Below are 16880 nucleotides of genomic sequence, written 5' to 3' on the forward strand. Positions count from 1 at the left end.
GAAACACGTACTCAGTCAGCACAACGTGTTTAACATTCCTACAGGAAATGGATTCTCTTTAGAGGTACTTTTTCGACTCGAAGGTGGCCTTTTGCTTTTTGAATTCGCGCATTGCGGCGATTGGCTTCCGACGCGGATTCGCAAAATGCGATTTGTTTTATTTCCTGCAGCATTAATCGTCGACTGCTGTAAATTCAGCAGCAAATCGGAGGGAGAAACGACGGCTCGGAGGAAAATCGATCTCTCTGTAAGGCCGGAATAGATGCTGGCAAGAAAATGAGCGACGCGTGGCCAAAAGTTCTAAACGAAGCAAGTTCGAAAAATAATCGTAAATTTGTACGAACCGCCCAAACGTGGTGGAGCTCTTAATTTCAAAAAATCGTTTATATTCCCGGAAATATTCCAGAGCCTCACTTTTTAAATAGCCAAAGAAAAAATTGGTTCACCATAATCGAGAGAGAGTTTGGAGCGTCGAAAAAAATGAGTCGATAATTCATCATGTTTTTGAATGGGAGAAAAATGCTTAGAATGAGAAAACTAAGTTGGCCATGTGCGATTAAAGCCCGCCGGATTAAAATGGCCATGAGAATAGTCGGGTGGCAGTGAAAAAAATAGTGGATTCGTAAGAGTTTGCTCTCGAGACTGGGGACCGGGCCGGGTCTTGAATTCACGCTGGTAAAGTTTTTCACTCGCTCGGTCACGCGAACGTATGAGCTCTCATAGCAGATACGAAAGAAGATGGAAAATGGACGAATGAGAGAAAAGAGAAGGAGAAAAAATAAGGAGTCGAAGAGATTACGGCTCTATACTTCGTCTCTCAGCCCTTTCTTCTCTCTTCCTCCTGCTCTCCCATGCACGCGCTCTTTCCCTCGTACTCGCGTAGCTGCTTCGTATACTTTACCTCTTCTCTCTGCGCCCGTACACACCACGGAGTTTCCTCCTTCATTAAGGCTCTATCTTCGTGCGAGGAAGCGTTGCAACGCGAGAAAAAAAAATAAGCTGAGAGACTCGCTTGGTAGTACAAGAATGGAAGCCAAAACGAAGAAGAGGAATAAGACGAAGGAGATGAAGAAGATGAACAGAAGGATTTCTCATGGATGTATAAATGTGTGTAGAGGCGCATACATTTATTATATACATATATTCGAACTGTGTATGAGAGGATGAGACCCAAGAAAGGCAACTTTTGTCTGTTCCATGTACACCATTATAAATGTGGAGTGTAGAGAGAGGAAGAGAGAGAGAGGGAGGGAGGGAGGGAGACTCGGGACTCCGTGAAAATGTCCAGGACCGTGAAATTCGCGCCGCGTCGGACTAGCGCGTCTGCGAGGGAAGTAACAACGAAGAGAAGTGCGGAGATTGAGGAGGGAAAAGAGTGGAGGAGCGAGGATGAGAGCGGCTCGAAGATATCTTGGCGCACTTTTCGGAGACCCTTTTCCGACTATCGTAGGCCACAACCCGCGGGATTTGCCGAGGCGAAACCACGCAGTACAATTTCCCTGGCGAATCTTTTTCTCTTTTTGTTCTTTTCATCTTCCGCTCTCTTCTCCCTATTTCGACTCGTTACTTTTACGAAACTCGCGTATTTCCTCGCTCGGTCTTGAGCCTCGGTGCGCGTTTCTCAGCGCCATCTTTATTTTTCCGTCACAAGACGTTTTTTCACTATTTTTTGTATTTATTATTATTTTTTTTATCATTTCGAACAAGTATCGGGGAATCTTTCGGAGAACTTGGGAGCAAAACTTTTCTGTGTAGCGCCGCCGCTTCTGCACTCCGCGCGTACATTCACATCAAAGTGCACGAACGTGTAAACAAAAAAATCTTGCACGGATCTATCGTCGCGGGACTTTGAGAAGAAACGTCGAAGACTCGGCTTTCGACTTCTTCCCCCTCCGGCTCTCACTCTCTCTCTTCCCAACTTGTGAAACTTTCTTCTCTCTCTCTCTTCCTCTTCGTAAATATCTGCGCAAGATACTATGCAATTACGAAGAGACGAGGGTAGAAAAAGATATAAAAAAAAGTAACGTGCTCGTCAAATCTTTACCGGATGGCAAGAAGGGACGCGACCGAGAGATAAACAGTGTTATTTTTTACGACCTAGTAGAGATCGCTCTCAAAAGCTTCAACATTTGTTTTCTCTCTCTTTCTTTTCGACGCTGCTGCTATATCTCTCCGAGCATTCGATCTAAACATTTCCTTGAGCAGCTGTGTCCGCCTGCAGTTCACTTTTCTGTTCCATCCTCTTTTCCACCCCTCCCTCCGTCTCTGCCCTTGTCCCACCCGTACACGGGTTTTATTACGTTCGCACTCATCTCTGTCACGTGACCCTAATTTTTGGAAAGGACGAACAGCAGACTCCAGAGCCTGCCCAAAATCAGCCTGATCGAAATTTCAACCGAAGCCAGCTTTTGATTCGATTTTAAACTCCATTTTGTAATTATATTTTTACGTTGCTACGTTCCTGGGTTAGCAAATTCGTGTACACAGTGTAGAACTATATTGTGTGAACTAAGAATATAAATGGGCGAGAAGGACGAGAGAAGAGGCTGATGGGAATTTAATGAGAAGTCTGCAAACTCGACAGATTTCGCGCTCGGATTGTTACATGCTGCGCGTCGAGACTTTAATGTACGTACACCATGACGCTATCGCCTCTACACATACGTACTTCTGTACACACGGGAGGAAAATTTTAATGAAATCACCACATCACCTCGCATAATATTGGACGACGATGCATTTTCTCCATTAATCCTTTTCCTTCATTACGAACATTCGCTAGAATGTGTAGAGCGAGATACACGTTTGTCTCAAAATAATGGAAATACATTTCTTGCCAATTCATCGTTACCGGCTCGTCAGAAGGGAAACGTTTCGAGGGAGCTGGCAACGTGTATTTGATAATCACACGGATTGTTTCGTAGGTCGAAATACATGAAAGCATTTTTAATGTCCCATCGGCTCCCCTTAAACGCATTTGATCGTACCGGTAGATCGGGATTCTCGACATAAACGGGAAGAAGAAATGAAAAAAGGATTCATTCAATGTTATCGAAAGCTCTGAGCCATTATTTAATCTCGACAACGCGGAGAGACTCCGTTTGGGCGATGGTTGGAAAAAAGGGGAGAGAAAAAAACACCAACAATGGAATAAACGTCGAAGAGCGAAACTCGAGGAAAATTCGAGAGGGGCACAGGGGTAAGGCCGAACGAAGCGAGCAGGCAGGAGGGGGAACATTTTTGTGTTTGTTCTGTGAGACTCGACTGGCTATGCCAGCTTTTTGTGCAACGCACATATTACGTTATACGGAATTCGCAACGCTTTTTCTCTTGCTTTGTCTCTACTTTTTTATGGTGTAATATCAAACCAAGAAGCATAAAATCGCGCTACTGAAAAAAGAGCTTGAAAAAATACAGGCGGAGGAAGCGAGAGGTGGATCGGAACCTCGATATTGCATCGGGACCATGTCGAAGAGTTTCACGGGTGCGAGCAGCGCTCTCTCTCTCTCTTTCTCTCTCGCACTCTTTTCCTCTTGCTGTTTCTGGGGTCAAATATAAACGCGGTAATTGGCTCGACGAGATATTCCCCAGGCGGCAAAACCTTCACAACCCCACCGAGCCGTTAATCATTTTCCGGTTTCACGGTGAATAATCGTATCGAGTACAAGAAAAAGTAAGAAAATAATCATAAAGGTAATGAAAACGGGGAATATGGAAAAAAAAAACTCATTGGAAAAGGAGAATGAGAGAACAAAATAACGGTGAAGAAGACCCGGAGGAAGAAAGGAAGAGGAAGAAAAATGTTTGTGATGCTGTTGCGAGAACGCTTTGAACTCTCGACGCTTCCATTCCACCCCTTTGCTATCAATTTTCTCTCTTTCTCTCTCTCTTTATTTCCTTTTTTCCGTCGTGATCTTTCTCTCAAAGGATTTTTCACTCGATTTATATCATACAGTAATATGGAGGAAATCAGATCCCCCTCGCCCCTCTGCCCCGTCGAATAGCCACCGCCTTAGCAATTTTGCCGTGAAACAAGCACCGAAGAATTCGAGACGAGAATTTTTTAATCAAAACGCAATTACTGGAAGTTCCTAAATAAGGAAAAGTTTTCACAGATCAAACTCGCTTGTAATGGGATTAAATATTTATGGAAATTCACATTTGAGATCGTTGGATGTGGCGACCTTGAGCTATGATCGTACGAAAATCTAAATCATCATTCGCGAAGAAATTCTGCCCCCTTTTACGTTAGTTCCGACTGATTCTGCTAATTCCCCGGTGGATTTAGCGAGGCCGAATCATCATTTCGAAGGCCACTGAACGAAGGGTTTTAACTGCGGAAGACCCACCCGATTGACAATCTTTTTTACCGAATTTCAAACCCTCAAACAATTTTGCATTGTTTGCTAAAATAATTGATCGAAAAATTGGAGCTTCCGAAGGAAGCTCGCACTCAACGAGCGGTTATTCGGTTTGGGAAAACGCCAGAGGTACACAGCGCACCCATCCGCGTTCGTTATTATTTTTATGAAGACGCGCAGGAAGAGCAAAAAATGGAGTTAACGTTTGACAGAATCTGGGGACTCGGAGGTTGGAAATCGCGAGAGGCTGGGCGCGAGATCGAAGAGGAAAAAAATTGGGGATGGCGAAGAAGGCGGTGGTGGAGGAAGAAGAACAAACTCGGTCCTCTCGGTAGAGTTCAAACGCAGCGGCAATGAGATGCGATACCTGCGGGAACCTTTCCAAAGGGAAAGAGTAAAAGAGAAAGAGAGAGAGAGAGAAGGAATCGCAGAAAAACAGCAGAGAGAATTAGGTAAGGCGACTAAGGCCGGAGAAACTACTATAAGACGACGACGGCGTCGAGCAAGATAAATAAAAGATCGCGAGAGGGCGGCCCTTGATGGATTTATGGCTTTCGGTTGACTCGCGACCGTTTCGTACCTTCGCGTCTCGCCGCGCGTGGACCAGCAACGCGAGAAAGGGATCCTGCAAATGTGTACGCACGAAAAAATCTCGTACGATTTCATTTTTCAATCTATTCCTAAAAATCCGAAGGTCCATTGAATTATTAAATGTTTTCTGAATGGTAGCTCGATATCTCGAAAAAACGTTGGACGTCGAAATTCGTCCCGTTTTTCTAGCGAAAATCGTAGCGAGAAAAACGCGTTCACTCAGAAATCGTTTCGCTTATTTTAACTCGAAAAAATGAACGAATAATTTCGACGACGCCGAAATTCGCAGCGTTCAACGAAAAAAACATTTGCAATTCAGCGATTTCTATTTCACGAAGTATTGGCGCAGGATGGAAAACTACGAATTGCACATTCGGCAGGGAAAGAAATTGGAGAATTACTGGAATTATTGGAGGGTTTTTTTTTTCATCATTTCGTTGGACTCCAACGTTGCAAACCTCAGCGTCATATGAATTCAAATTATTTTATCTCCACAATATTCTGAAACGCCCGATAAAAAGCTGGTCCACAGTCCAGCCCAGATATAAACGGAGGAAACGAGCCACAAAATCTCCCATATCGGCGTACCCAAAAGTGTATTGGATAAGAGAAATTCAAAACAGAGAGTCCCCGAGAATCGTCGTTGTCTCCGATGTTCCTATGCGACATGTCTAGAAAGAGGGAAACAGGGAATGAAAAATAAAAGAGGAAAAGAGTGTCCCGCGGGGCGGGAGTCTATCGTATCTAGAACCTCATCCGCGCGTACACATGCGAGCTTCCGTATAAAATATACAAAACCACGTACGCGTAAAATATATAATAATAACCGAAATGAGCAGAAACTCGAGTCGTATCGGCAAAAATTATGCGGCATATCACTCTTGGGAAATATTTACGTTGAGAATGTTCGATGGAAAAAAAGGAGCAAAGTAATAGAAAAAAACATCGAGCAATGCAAATATAAGGGAATAAAAGAGAGCGTATAGTAGAGGGATGAAATGAAATTCACAGAGCTTCCGTCATTTTTTTCCCGAGGGGTTATCGAGCGGTGGAAAAAAACAAGGAAAACCAATATTTCTCATAGCGATGATTATTGTTGTTGAAAAATGTTATTTCTGGAAAAGATCGAGTCGAAGAAACCGAATGGTTAGAATCGACGTTGAGATTCTCATGCACTAATTTCGAACGTACTTTTGCATTGTTTTTTTCACAGCATTATCGGTGAGCTCTCAACTGGAGGGAGAGCTCTTTTTTTCGGTGAGTCCAAAGGATCATACGGAAGTGGAAGGGACGCCGGTGCGTCTGCGATGCGAAACGGTACCGAGCAAGGGAGTGAAATACTCTTGGAAAATCGACGGGCAACAATTAGCACCGAGTCCTCGGAGGCATCTCGTCGGTGGCGATTTGTACATAACGAGGGTCAACCGCATCTTTGACAGTGGCAATTTCGTTTGCGTGGCTCATCACGAGGCGACGGGTAACACGATCGAGAGTTCGCCAGCTAAAATCGACGTCCAATGTGAGTACCTGGCGATAGTGTGAACACGTTTTTTACACGTGCTCGATAATAATTGGGCAAAGTCATTAAACGCGAGTGGAGAGAAAACCGTTAGAATTAAAGGCCGCGTTTAGGCTCTCTAGCTACGTTCATATTTACCGGCTCGTCATTAATTCTTTGCTGGAAAAATAAAGTCCAACTTCCACGAGATCCGCTCTCAATAGCCGGTCCAATTATCGCTGATTTTTTTCTCCCGATGACTCGCGATTCCGCAGCGTTCGTGCGCGCGTTGTCCAATTCCGGTGTGTGTTTTTTTTCCTGTCGTTTCATTCTTTTTTGCTGGATACGTAGCAATGAGGAACGGAGAATTATACCGCGAGGCAATACGAACGACAGTATACATTCCGGGCGCGTGGGTGGAGACACTTGATATATTTTAATGATTTAAAAAAGTCGAGGACCGCGTCTCGTGGCTCGATGAAGAGGGTGCAACCCTCTCTCTCTTCCTCCCTCTTTCTCAATTTCTCACTTGCCTGAATGACGTGGCTCACGAGTGCACACTTTTTTGATAACAAAAAAAAAGATTTTCATTTCGTTTCCCTTGATAAACAAAAAAAGAAGAAAAACGTGCGGGAAAACAACCCCCTGACACGCGTTAATGCTCGTCTACTCCATTACCAGAGACTCTGCCACGCGTATATTATTTTAATATGTAACGAAGGAAAATTTGAGGGAAATGATAAAAAAAAAAAAAATAACTAAATAAATGTAAATAAAGACTGGGGAAAATAAATTGGAAGAAAAAATTTATATGTCGGCTGATATTATTTAATATGGAGTCGGGACACGAGAGGGCGAGTCAGAGGAGTCGTTAGCGCCTCCAACCCCACACGTTTTTTTCCCTTTTTCACCTCCAGGCGCTTGTTATCATATGTATCGTTTCATAATTATTATAAAACCCGTTACAGACGAGTGCATCGCGAGTGCATTTAGTGCATTTATTTCTCCCCCTGCTATGGATATCTCTATGTGTGTTTGTATATCTATGTTCAATTTATGGTATATTTACGTTTTTTAACACGTGTACGATATTGTGGCGACAGTCGTGACAATCCTTTGACAACCGAAATTCCCCCTCGATCTCCATCGCGTTTTCACAACGGGACAATGATTTTCACACCTTCTGCCAACCGGCGGAGTGGTAAAATAATGTTTACCGGTTTTCGTCGTATCAAAGAAATCTTTTTCGACTCTCCTCGCTCGCGCGGTTAACGCAAATTTCTCATGTTTCGCCGAAAAATATCATTTTTAGACTATACGTACAAAAATCGTCGAACATTCGCAGACTTTTTGTGTCTGTCGTTGTTTCTTCTTCATCGAAGAAATTCCTTTTTATATTCGGAGAGTTCAATACCGAATTTACTGTTTGAGCTCGATCAGATTCATGATCTGGAAAAATATTATTGAGGTTCCTATCGCAAAGTTGAAAAAAACGAATGTATCTTCATCAACTGCTGCGAACCTCCGAGCCGTCTGCGGATAGAATCTTTTTTATCTCGGAAATAAAACCGAGAGAAATTGCAGCACCGCGATCGTTGATAAACGCCCACCAGCATTCATGTTTTTTCAAACGCTTTTATTTTTATTTTCATTATATATCCAGGCAAATACACGATTTTCACAACAAATACAATGCGAATACGTACGGAAATGTAAAGCGAAATAATCGAACACATTCTCCGGACGCATACATTTCTGTACTGGGATCTTGCTCTTCTCGCCCGCGGATAAAATGCTTGCCAATTAGTAATTACGATGTTCCTATATGTATATTTATTGAATCGATGAGCGCACGGGAGCTCCGGAGGGATTCACTCGGGTGCTTCATTTTATCAAAGCTTCGTATACATTTTGATATTAAAGCCCGTGACTATGAAAAGGATTCACAGGCGGAGCACCGATTTCAAGAGTTCGATACACACGCCATTTCCTTTCAAATTCTTCATGCTTTCGCATCGAAAGTGAGAATTATAGAGCTCGATTTGTGAAGAGAAAAAAAACACAGTATTTCTCTCGCTATTAAAAAAGCACGGAGAAAAATCATTTTTCCACTGCATTTTCTTGTCCGACTTTTTGTTCTTCCTTTTTCATTCTATTCTCATTTTCACTTCCTTCGCTCAAGCTTGATCCAAAACTCGTGGCGACACTGCCCCTACAAAAAAAGGAACAGGAGATAGGACAAGTCAGAGAGAGAGAGAGAGAGAGAGAGGAAAGCTTTGTACGATGAAAAAGAGAAAAACAATAAAAACAATATCTGCCTGTCGGGCGCGATTTCGCCTCTCTTCTTTTATATACCGTGAAATATTACGTGTTTTATACATCCTTCATATATACGGGTGTACATATAGAATTGAATTCATGCAGCGAGCCTAAAACATGAAGAATCCTCGTTCTCTTTTCCCTCGTGACAATGGAAAGGAAGTTGTTGAGCCTGGAAGACCCGAGAGGGTTGCCGGGGTGTATTTCACGCATGTATATATTATTATTTTGACGACTGTACTGATGTCACATCCACGAAATACGTCTGCGCAAGGCAGAACATCACCAATTTTAAAAATGAATGAACTTTGGTTATGAGGGACGAATTTTTATGTTTCAAAATGTTTCTAACACACTAATAAACTGAAATCTGTCGAAACTATCCATGAGTCGACCTGGAGTTAATGTCCTCGCGAAGAAACCTCGGACGAAAAAATTTTAATGTTTCTCTAAAATCGGTGAGGGCTCGTGAAAAAGTGTCTGTGCGAATGAAAATCTGTTTTTTCTACGCCATGTTATTTTTCGCCTCCTTTCCATTTCTTTTTCCCCAACTACTCTTGGGGATGTCGTCGTCGTCAACGTCGTCGTCGTCGTCGTCGTCGTCGTCGTCGTGTATGGGAGAAAAGTACGTGAAGAGGTTGAATTCAATTCACGAGGTTCCGCTTGCATTTTCATTGTCTCGCGCTTCTCTTCTCCATGCAGGAGAAATAAAAAGAGAAAAAGTGGAGCTGGATATATACGAAGAAATATCTATATACGTTACGTCTATAGGGAAGTGTGTGTATGTGCGTGTAATTTCTATAGTACGCGCGCTCAACGATACCCGAAAAGCAGCAGGAGAGTATATAAGAGCTAATCGTTGAGTCTCCAGCATCCCTCTCGCTCTCTCTCGCTCGCTCTCTTTCTTTGCTTCCTTTTCTTTCTTCGCTGTAGCGGTAGGGGTAGGCAAGAGAGTAGTCTGTATGGCTTGACGTTCGCCATGAAAAGCTGCTGCATTTTTAAACATGCACACCAGCCCGTTGGCAACCCCACGTGGTATGTGCCATTGTGGAGCATGAAAATTGCGTGTGTGCAAGCGCGTTTTAAACCAACGCTCTTCGTGTTTCACACGTCTGCGTAACGTATATTTATATGCATATAAATGTATTTGTATGGGTGTATAAGAAGAGTATATAAAGTGAAGAACTCCTGAGGAGCAGGTCCCGAGGCATGCGACCTCAAAATGCTCGAGGAAAGGAGCAAGCGAGACATTATACCGGCTACTTGGCTCAACCCTTTCTCATGTATAAATTTATTATATACTTACGCGTACATATGACTGTAGATAAATCAGTACGGAATATCCGGGAACGTTTCTCCAGCTCTCTAAATTTGAGGTGCGTTTTTTTCCCCGTTTGAAATCGTACGGGACAATTTTTCGTATGGAATCTTCCGATCGCGAGTCTCGCGAATTCTCTGCTTAAACTTATTCCAGACGGTATTTTCAATGGCATTGATTTTTTAATTTTCCAATAACAGCTGTACGGATGGTAACCGTGGAGAATTTGAATCGAAATGTGTCGAGTTTGAGGCTTGAAGGCGCTGTTGAAAATTCAATTGCGAGTTCACTCAGTGGATCTGCTGGCACGAGAACGCAAAAATTTTTGGAATTAAAACTGCTCGCTCGCGAATGAGATGCTCTGATTTAAAATCTATTCGTTTAATTAAATATATGCAGCGCTTTAATTACTCGTAGTCGTACAGAAAACGTTATCCCCCTTTATTCGGGGCTAAACAAGCGAAACTGGCGAGTTTTCTCGCATCTCACACCTGTAGCGTTGCTTCACATATATGTGACGAAATCTCGGTGAACGAGACTTCCGTCTCGTCCGTAGGTTGGTCGTCCAACTAATTAGCGAAAAGCGAGTAAAAGTTAATTAGTAAGAAGCGTAATTAATTTAGAGCCCGGGGAAACTTTTTTCCTGATATTATTCCTTTTTTTTGTGCATTCATGAGAGCCGTGCGCGGACGACATTCGAGGAGCCTCTGTGCCGGAAATCTCTCAACGGCGATGCGGCTCCGCAATCGTCCCTATGTACCAGTCACCATGATTATTCAACCGTATAATACGAGTAGCTAAAGTCGACCAAAAGAAAAGCCTTAATTCGCTAAATACCAAGAGCTCGGATACGTTCTCGCGAATATATCCCAAAAATTAAGGACCCCGCTTATTTCCGCGATTATCTTTTCGGTTTTTCAACAATTGACAACGCAGTCTAACAGGATTCGCTGCAAATATATTATTTGCTGGCACAATCGTTGCGTTCGTTTTACCCGACATTTTGGCTAACCATTCGTTTGATGCGATTGCGAGAGATACGATCATTCGGTAAAATCCTATTCACAAACTGACAATTAAGGTAGATCATGCCCGAAGAATCGTATTTTATGGATGTCTAAATTGGCTCGATTTTTACTTCGTAATTAAAAATATTGTCATTCTAAATTAATGTCAGAGTTATTAATTCGATATTGTAAATACATTTTTTCAATTTATTTTTTGGTGAATGAAATTACAAGCCATTAATTAATCGGGGATCTATTACTGACCGAACCCGAAATTTCATTCATCCCTGACTAAAATACTGTAGTTTTTTATGTAAAAAATCGCTTTAGAGAGCGCAAATGGATCAAGAAAAAAATATTAATTGAAAGACAGTAGGCTATGACAGAATTGGGCCAAGCCAAGAAGAAACAAAATACCGAAATAAGCAAATTTGAAGTTATACGAGTGCTGGTTAAGAATTTCGTTCAATCTTTAACGTAATATATCTTCATTACTAGTAAGATAATTGTCTCGAATTTTTTTTCAGACCTTACATACTCAATTTTCATAAACTTCGTAAGAAGCATTCATTCGTCATATGGAAAGTTAAACGATTTTTTACCCATAGTCCCTGCTGTACTCCTGTGTATTTTTCATCATACTTAAACACGTTTATCTAAATAACCAATAATACGAACCCTTTAAAATTTGATATGGGCGTCAGTCGGTACTACCCATTGAAACTCCGTGTAAATTTCGAGGTTTTCTTTAAAAAATCATTTCGTGTATGAACTACCTTAAAAGGAACGATGGAAAAGGATTTAAATGATTACATAGTACGCGTGAATGAGAGAAAAATTCGTGGATGCGATCACACGTAGTCTGGTTATAACGATCATCGATTTTTCGTTTCTCGCCCATCTCCCTTTCTCCCAGTTCATTCTTCTCGTGTCTGGCTGCTTCGTTAAGCGCGCGATTTAATTTCCTACATATCGATCGAGCGTCATTTGGTGAATCGGGGGATAAACGAGGCATAGAAATAAAGCGGGGATGTCACTTTTTCGTTCTGTAATGCAGACAATTTGGATGACTATAGATAGAGAAGAAAAAAAACGAAAAACGGTACGAGGCAAAATGGAGAAGAGAAAGGGATAAGAAATGCAAAAGAGAGGAGCGAGGGAAGCCCCTTATGCAGTCTCACCAGCCTCGTTAATAACGGATTCTCCCTGCTTCGTCGTTTCCAATGTTTCCTCTCGACAATCGATATTCATACTGTAGAATCGTTTAATCGCATCCATCCCGAACTCCGACCGAATCGTTTTCATCTATTTTCCTCTATTCTGCAATTTCACTCGTCGTTTCAACCTCCCTTCGTTCGATCTTGTTTCCTTTTGTTCCCTTATCTCCATTGATATTTTCCATCGATCAAATCAATTTGGCCCTTATCCTATGTTATACCTTTTCTCTTATTTCCCAGCTTCGTCCTATTTTTTTCAATGTTATTAAACTTTCTTGTACAATTAAATCACTGTTTGACTAAACAGGGCCGAGGCTCCGTCTAGTTTCGATTCCCTCGTAATTCCTTGCTCATTTTCTCTCCCTTCACGAATTCCCTCACATTTTCTCTCCATTCTCGTTCTCTCGTCGTTTTTACCCTCCTGTAGCTCATCTTCGCCGCGATTTGCTTGGCAACGTAAGCTCGTACACACCCACACACACGCACGCACATCTCCGTATTTTGTACAGGAAAATAGAGAGAGAGAGAGAGCTATCTCGTTGCACAGCGTCCCTGTGTCGGAGAGACGGCATCGACCGGATAGCCCTTTAATCTCGGAATTACAGGGATGAGACACTCTCGCAGAGCTCTCCCTGACAGAGGAGGCTCCCTCTCACTCTCTGTCTTCTCTCGTGGCGTTGGTGTTAACCGAGGAAAGTGTGATGACTGCAAAAAGACAGATGCACGCGAATTTGGTACACAAGCACGGAAAATTAAACCGCAAGCACGGGATTCCTGCTTTTCTTCAATTCTCGACTCATCTCGACGTCATCTGCACGAAATTTAGTGGCCGAAGGGGACGAACAAGGGAGCGCCATTTTTCTTCGACGTTCGGAAGAGTCTGAGTTTTTCCAATATCGTACTATTGCTATTGTTCCTTTCTTTTCGTTTCAAGTGTCTTTCGACAACTTGGAACATTTTTCATGTTCCCCAAAAACATCAATCGAAAGTCGATATTTTCCATTTTTTCCAGCATTTCACTCGAAATTCATTCGGATCAGCTGCCGAAACAAACTAGTTTAAATCATTTTTAAAGCCATTCTGTTCGTGGAACTACAGGCGTGTGTAAAAATCACACGCGCAAGCACATGTAATATCTACATTTTCTTCTCTCGTAGAGCTCACGCGGTGAAACGCACGGAATATGCATTCGTCATATAGACGCATGTCACAGTCATATTTATATCTATATACGCGGAGACACTCGTCAGGACTGGAAACTGCGCGAGACTCTTGACGGGAGGATAGCCATCTCAAGCACGAGCCCATTGTGTGCATTATACCTACACATACACACATAGAAATTTAAGCAATGTATAATTGGCTGTGAGAGTGCATATCAACGAAAAAGGTAGAAGTCGCGAGGTTTTGCCCCCCCCGATGAGAGTGACTGAGTAAGAAAGAGGGAGAGATAGCGCGAAGTGTACTCGTGAAAAGGAAAAGCAGCTTCGGTCTTAAAAAAAGGAGAGGACAAAAAAACGAAGTACAAGGGGAAGCTCTTTCAAATTAAAAATAATTAGCTCGTCTTCGTGCGTTGTAAATTTGATGAATGAACTCATTGTAAGAAACTCACAACAATAAACATTATTTTGTATGCACGAGGAAGAAATATCTCTGCAAGTACACTAAACGCCGTGTATCTTGTTTCTTGAACCCGAAAAAGGGCGCTCTTCGCTTGGGTAATTTGGAACGTTATCACGAGAGGTAATCAGACTTTTCTTCCGATAAGGAATTCTTCACTTCACCATCTGAATAGGAAACTATCTGGAGCAGCTCGCCTGCTAATACAACCATGTATATACACATATTCGAACGCACGTGCGAACAAAAAAGGGGGTGGCGATGTATTGCGTATACGTGCCCCGAGTGCCGAGCACATCCTCGAGGAGAGCCATCAACCTGTCTTACCCTACACCTCCGGAATGGAAAAAAGGAGGAAGCAAAAAATGAGAGAACCTCCGAGGAGCCCCTACACATGTCCATCTACCTCCGGCGTGTTGGCTGCGTAATGATTTTTCAACACCAAAAAGCCCCATTTTTCAAGCCCCAGACTTGAGTGAGTTGCGAAATTTCATCAAGAGCTTCCTTTTCTCTGGTTTTACGAAATTCGACGATTCTTTCCTCCCATTTGTTTCATAATCTCCCTCAATTTATATTCGCGACAGATTCGCATAAAAGTATCGTCGAAACGAAACCAAATGAGAAAACTTCAATCAGCTGGGAGAAAAGATAATTCAAGTTGTGATAACAAATCGAGGAATAAATTCCCTAAACATCGGGCAGGACCTTCGGTATTTTAATCCAACTTCAGTCCAAACATAGTTTCTCTCGATGCACACTTCGGCATCGACATCCCGTTATCTCGACGCGCAGGACTCTTGTCGGCTAGCACGCCCACCGTTCCAACTGCTTTATATAGATATACGGAAGCGTTTTTGCTTGGAGTGAAAAAGGCGTGACCCCCTTCGTTTGTATCTCACAATCGGTCTCGATAATGCCTTTTTCATAGTGAACTTTCCATCGGCGATAGCCAGTCGACGACACTGCGAGGCTAGATAAACGAAAAATTTTATTTCCTTATATCTTCGACTGCTTAACCACGAAATGTATTAACTTCTCGTCGACCTGACGTCTATTGCATCTTTGATTTATTCGTGTCGATATCCCAGTAAATCGTCCGATAAGATACGAGCTTTTTTCAGAATCTTTGCCGTGTCGACGCATCAAATAATTTCCCAAAAATAAGCCCCAGAAAATTTTCACCACGAAAATATTGCTCTCACAAATACGCGATTTCCCACGACGATCGAAATCCGTTATTCTTAACTGTTTATCAAGCTTCAAAAGAGCTGTGATCGTCATCAGCGTTGTTGTTATTTCCGCTCACTTAGCTGAAAATAATAATTAGTATAATGATAATAATAATTGCAAGTGAAATTGAAATAACGACCAGTCGTTATATCCCGAAAAGTACTTTGGGAGTTTCTAGTATCTATATACATATACACAGGTACTTCAATGAAAGCGAACCCTCGAGTTCTCGACGGTCGTCGTGATTTTCGGCTTCTTGACTTCATCCCTTCGCATAAACAAGCGCACTATGAAACATTCATGCATATTATATTGAATAGTATACATGTATACACGTGGACAAAAAATGCTGCTGTCGGTATATTTTGCTGATGCTTTTTCGCTGCAAACTCGCAGTGAATATTTTTTACCCAAGCGTACCTTCCGATGGGAGAAAGAACGAGGGAGGGGGTTGTTGTGTTCGGTCGCTCCAAAAATGTCAACAATTGCAAAAATTTCAATTTCCACCCCTTTCCCAATGTCGCGTGATCGATCGAAAATACTTAAATTTTTTCAATCGCATCTATACACTCGAAGACGAAAGCGGAAGCTATCGGGTAACAACCTGGCGGATAGAAGGTCTATCAGGCCAGTTTTGCCGCTGAAATCAACGAAGGGACGCCAGGATGTGTGGCCTGAAGAAGAACACACACACAAACCCGCGCGACATTTCTCTACCCCCGTACACATTTGGGTACACGTATAAGCACTTTCGAATGTAGGGGTGGCTGGATATCTCGTGGAGCTTTGTGTGCGTTTGTGTGCGCTGGATAGCCATAAAACTTTATGGTGCGTTCGCATCGACCGAGCGAGGAGGACCTAGGAGAGTCCGCCATCTACCAACACGAGTCAGGATCGCGCTATATCCACTGCACATACATATATATTTGTGTGTATGCATTTATACACATACATATATAACAAGCTGAAGTATACTGGCCCCGGGTCGCTATGGCAACGAGAGCAGTTACTACCCCCACAAGCAAACCCCTTTTATATACGTGTATGCTCGTAAACTTGCATGTATAAGTACAAATACATATACATAGACACGAATGTATACAGATATTGGGGTATACCCGGTATCTGGCTCACTCCCTTGCGTACCATTTTCCCCCTGGCCTCTCTGCCACTACCCCAACGTTTGCCAGTCTGCGAGTCCCCCTTCAACCCCCTTCTCGATCTCTTCTCGAGCTATCCACCATTCCCTGCTGTTCCTGCTGCTCTCTCTCTCTCTCTCTCTCTCCCTCTCTCCTCGATCTCTCCCTCGTTCTGTTTCTACTACCCCTAAAGCCATACGAGCGAGGCACGTTCGGGTCTGCGCTCGCGCATCACAGAACACCAGAAACTCGAAAACGTAGAGAGCACACCAGACTGCTCGACGTCACGAAACTACGGGTGCTTCTCTCTTCGCTACTTTTACTATCATATATAATGGATATATATATGGACACGTATATATGCTTGTGTGATACATACGTATGTACTAATGCTCCATTAAATATATGCGGCGTTCCGTACCAACCGGACTTTGAATCGATCTCGCTAATTCCGGATTCGAGATTAGTCGAGGCGCAGACTTTCGAATATCTTGACGTTCCCGAGAATATAATCGTTCGGTTTGGAAGGATCATCGAAGTACTGAAATATCTCGAAAACTTAAAACCCTCTCGAAAGTCG

General features: G+C 42.7%; 1 protein-coding gene across 2 annotated transcripts in view; it reads left to right on the forward strand.

Annotated features, from left to right (window-relative positions):
* The window catches only part of LOC122412880 (inactive tyrosine-protein kinase 7-like), a 29232-nt gene that overhangs the window by 2396 nt on the left and 9956 nt on the right, over positions 1 to 16880 (forward strand). For both annotated transcript variants that reach the window (XM_043422841.1, XM_043422842.1), the window contains exon 2: positions 6166 to 6471. In XM_043422841.1, coding sequence (XP_043278776.1) covers positions 6166 to 6471 — 306 coding nt within the window. The remainder of the gene's footprint in view (positions 1 to 6165; positions 6472 to 16880) is intronic.

Source organism: Venturia canescens, chromosome 7 (genome assembly GCF_019457755.1).
Source record: "Venturia canescens isolate UGA chromosome 7, ASM1945775v1, whole genome shotgun sequence".
NCBI classification, from domain to species: Eukaryota; Metazoa; Arthropoda; class Insecta; order Hymenoptera; family Ichneumonidae; genus Venturia; species Venturia canescens.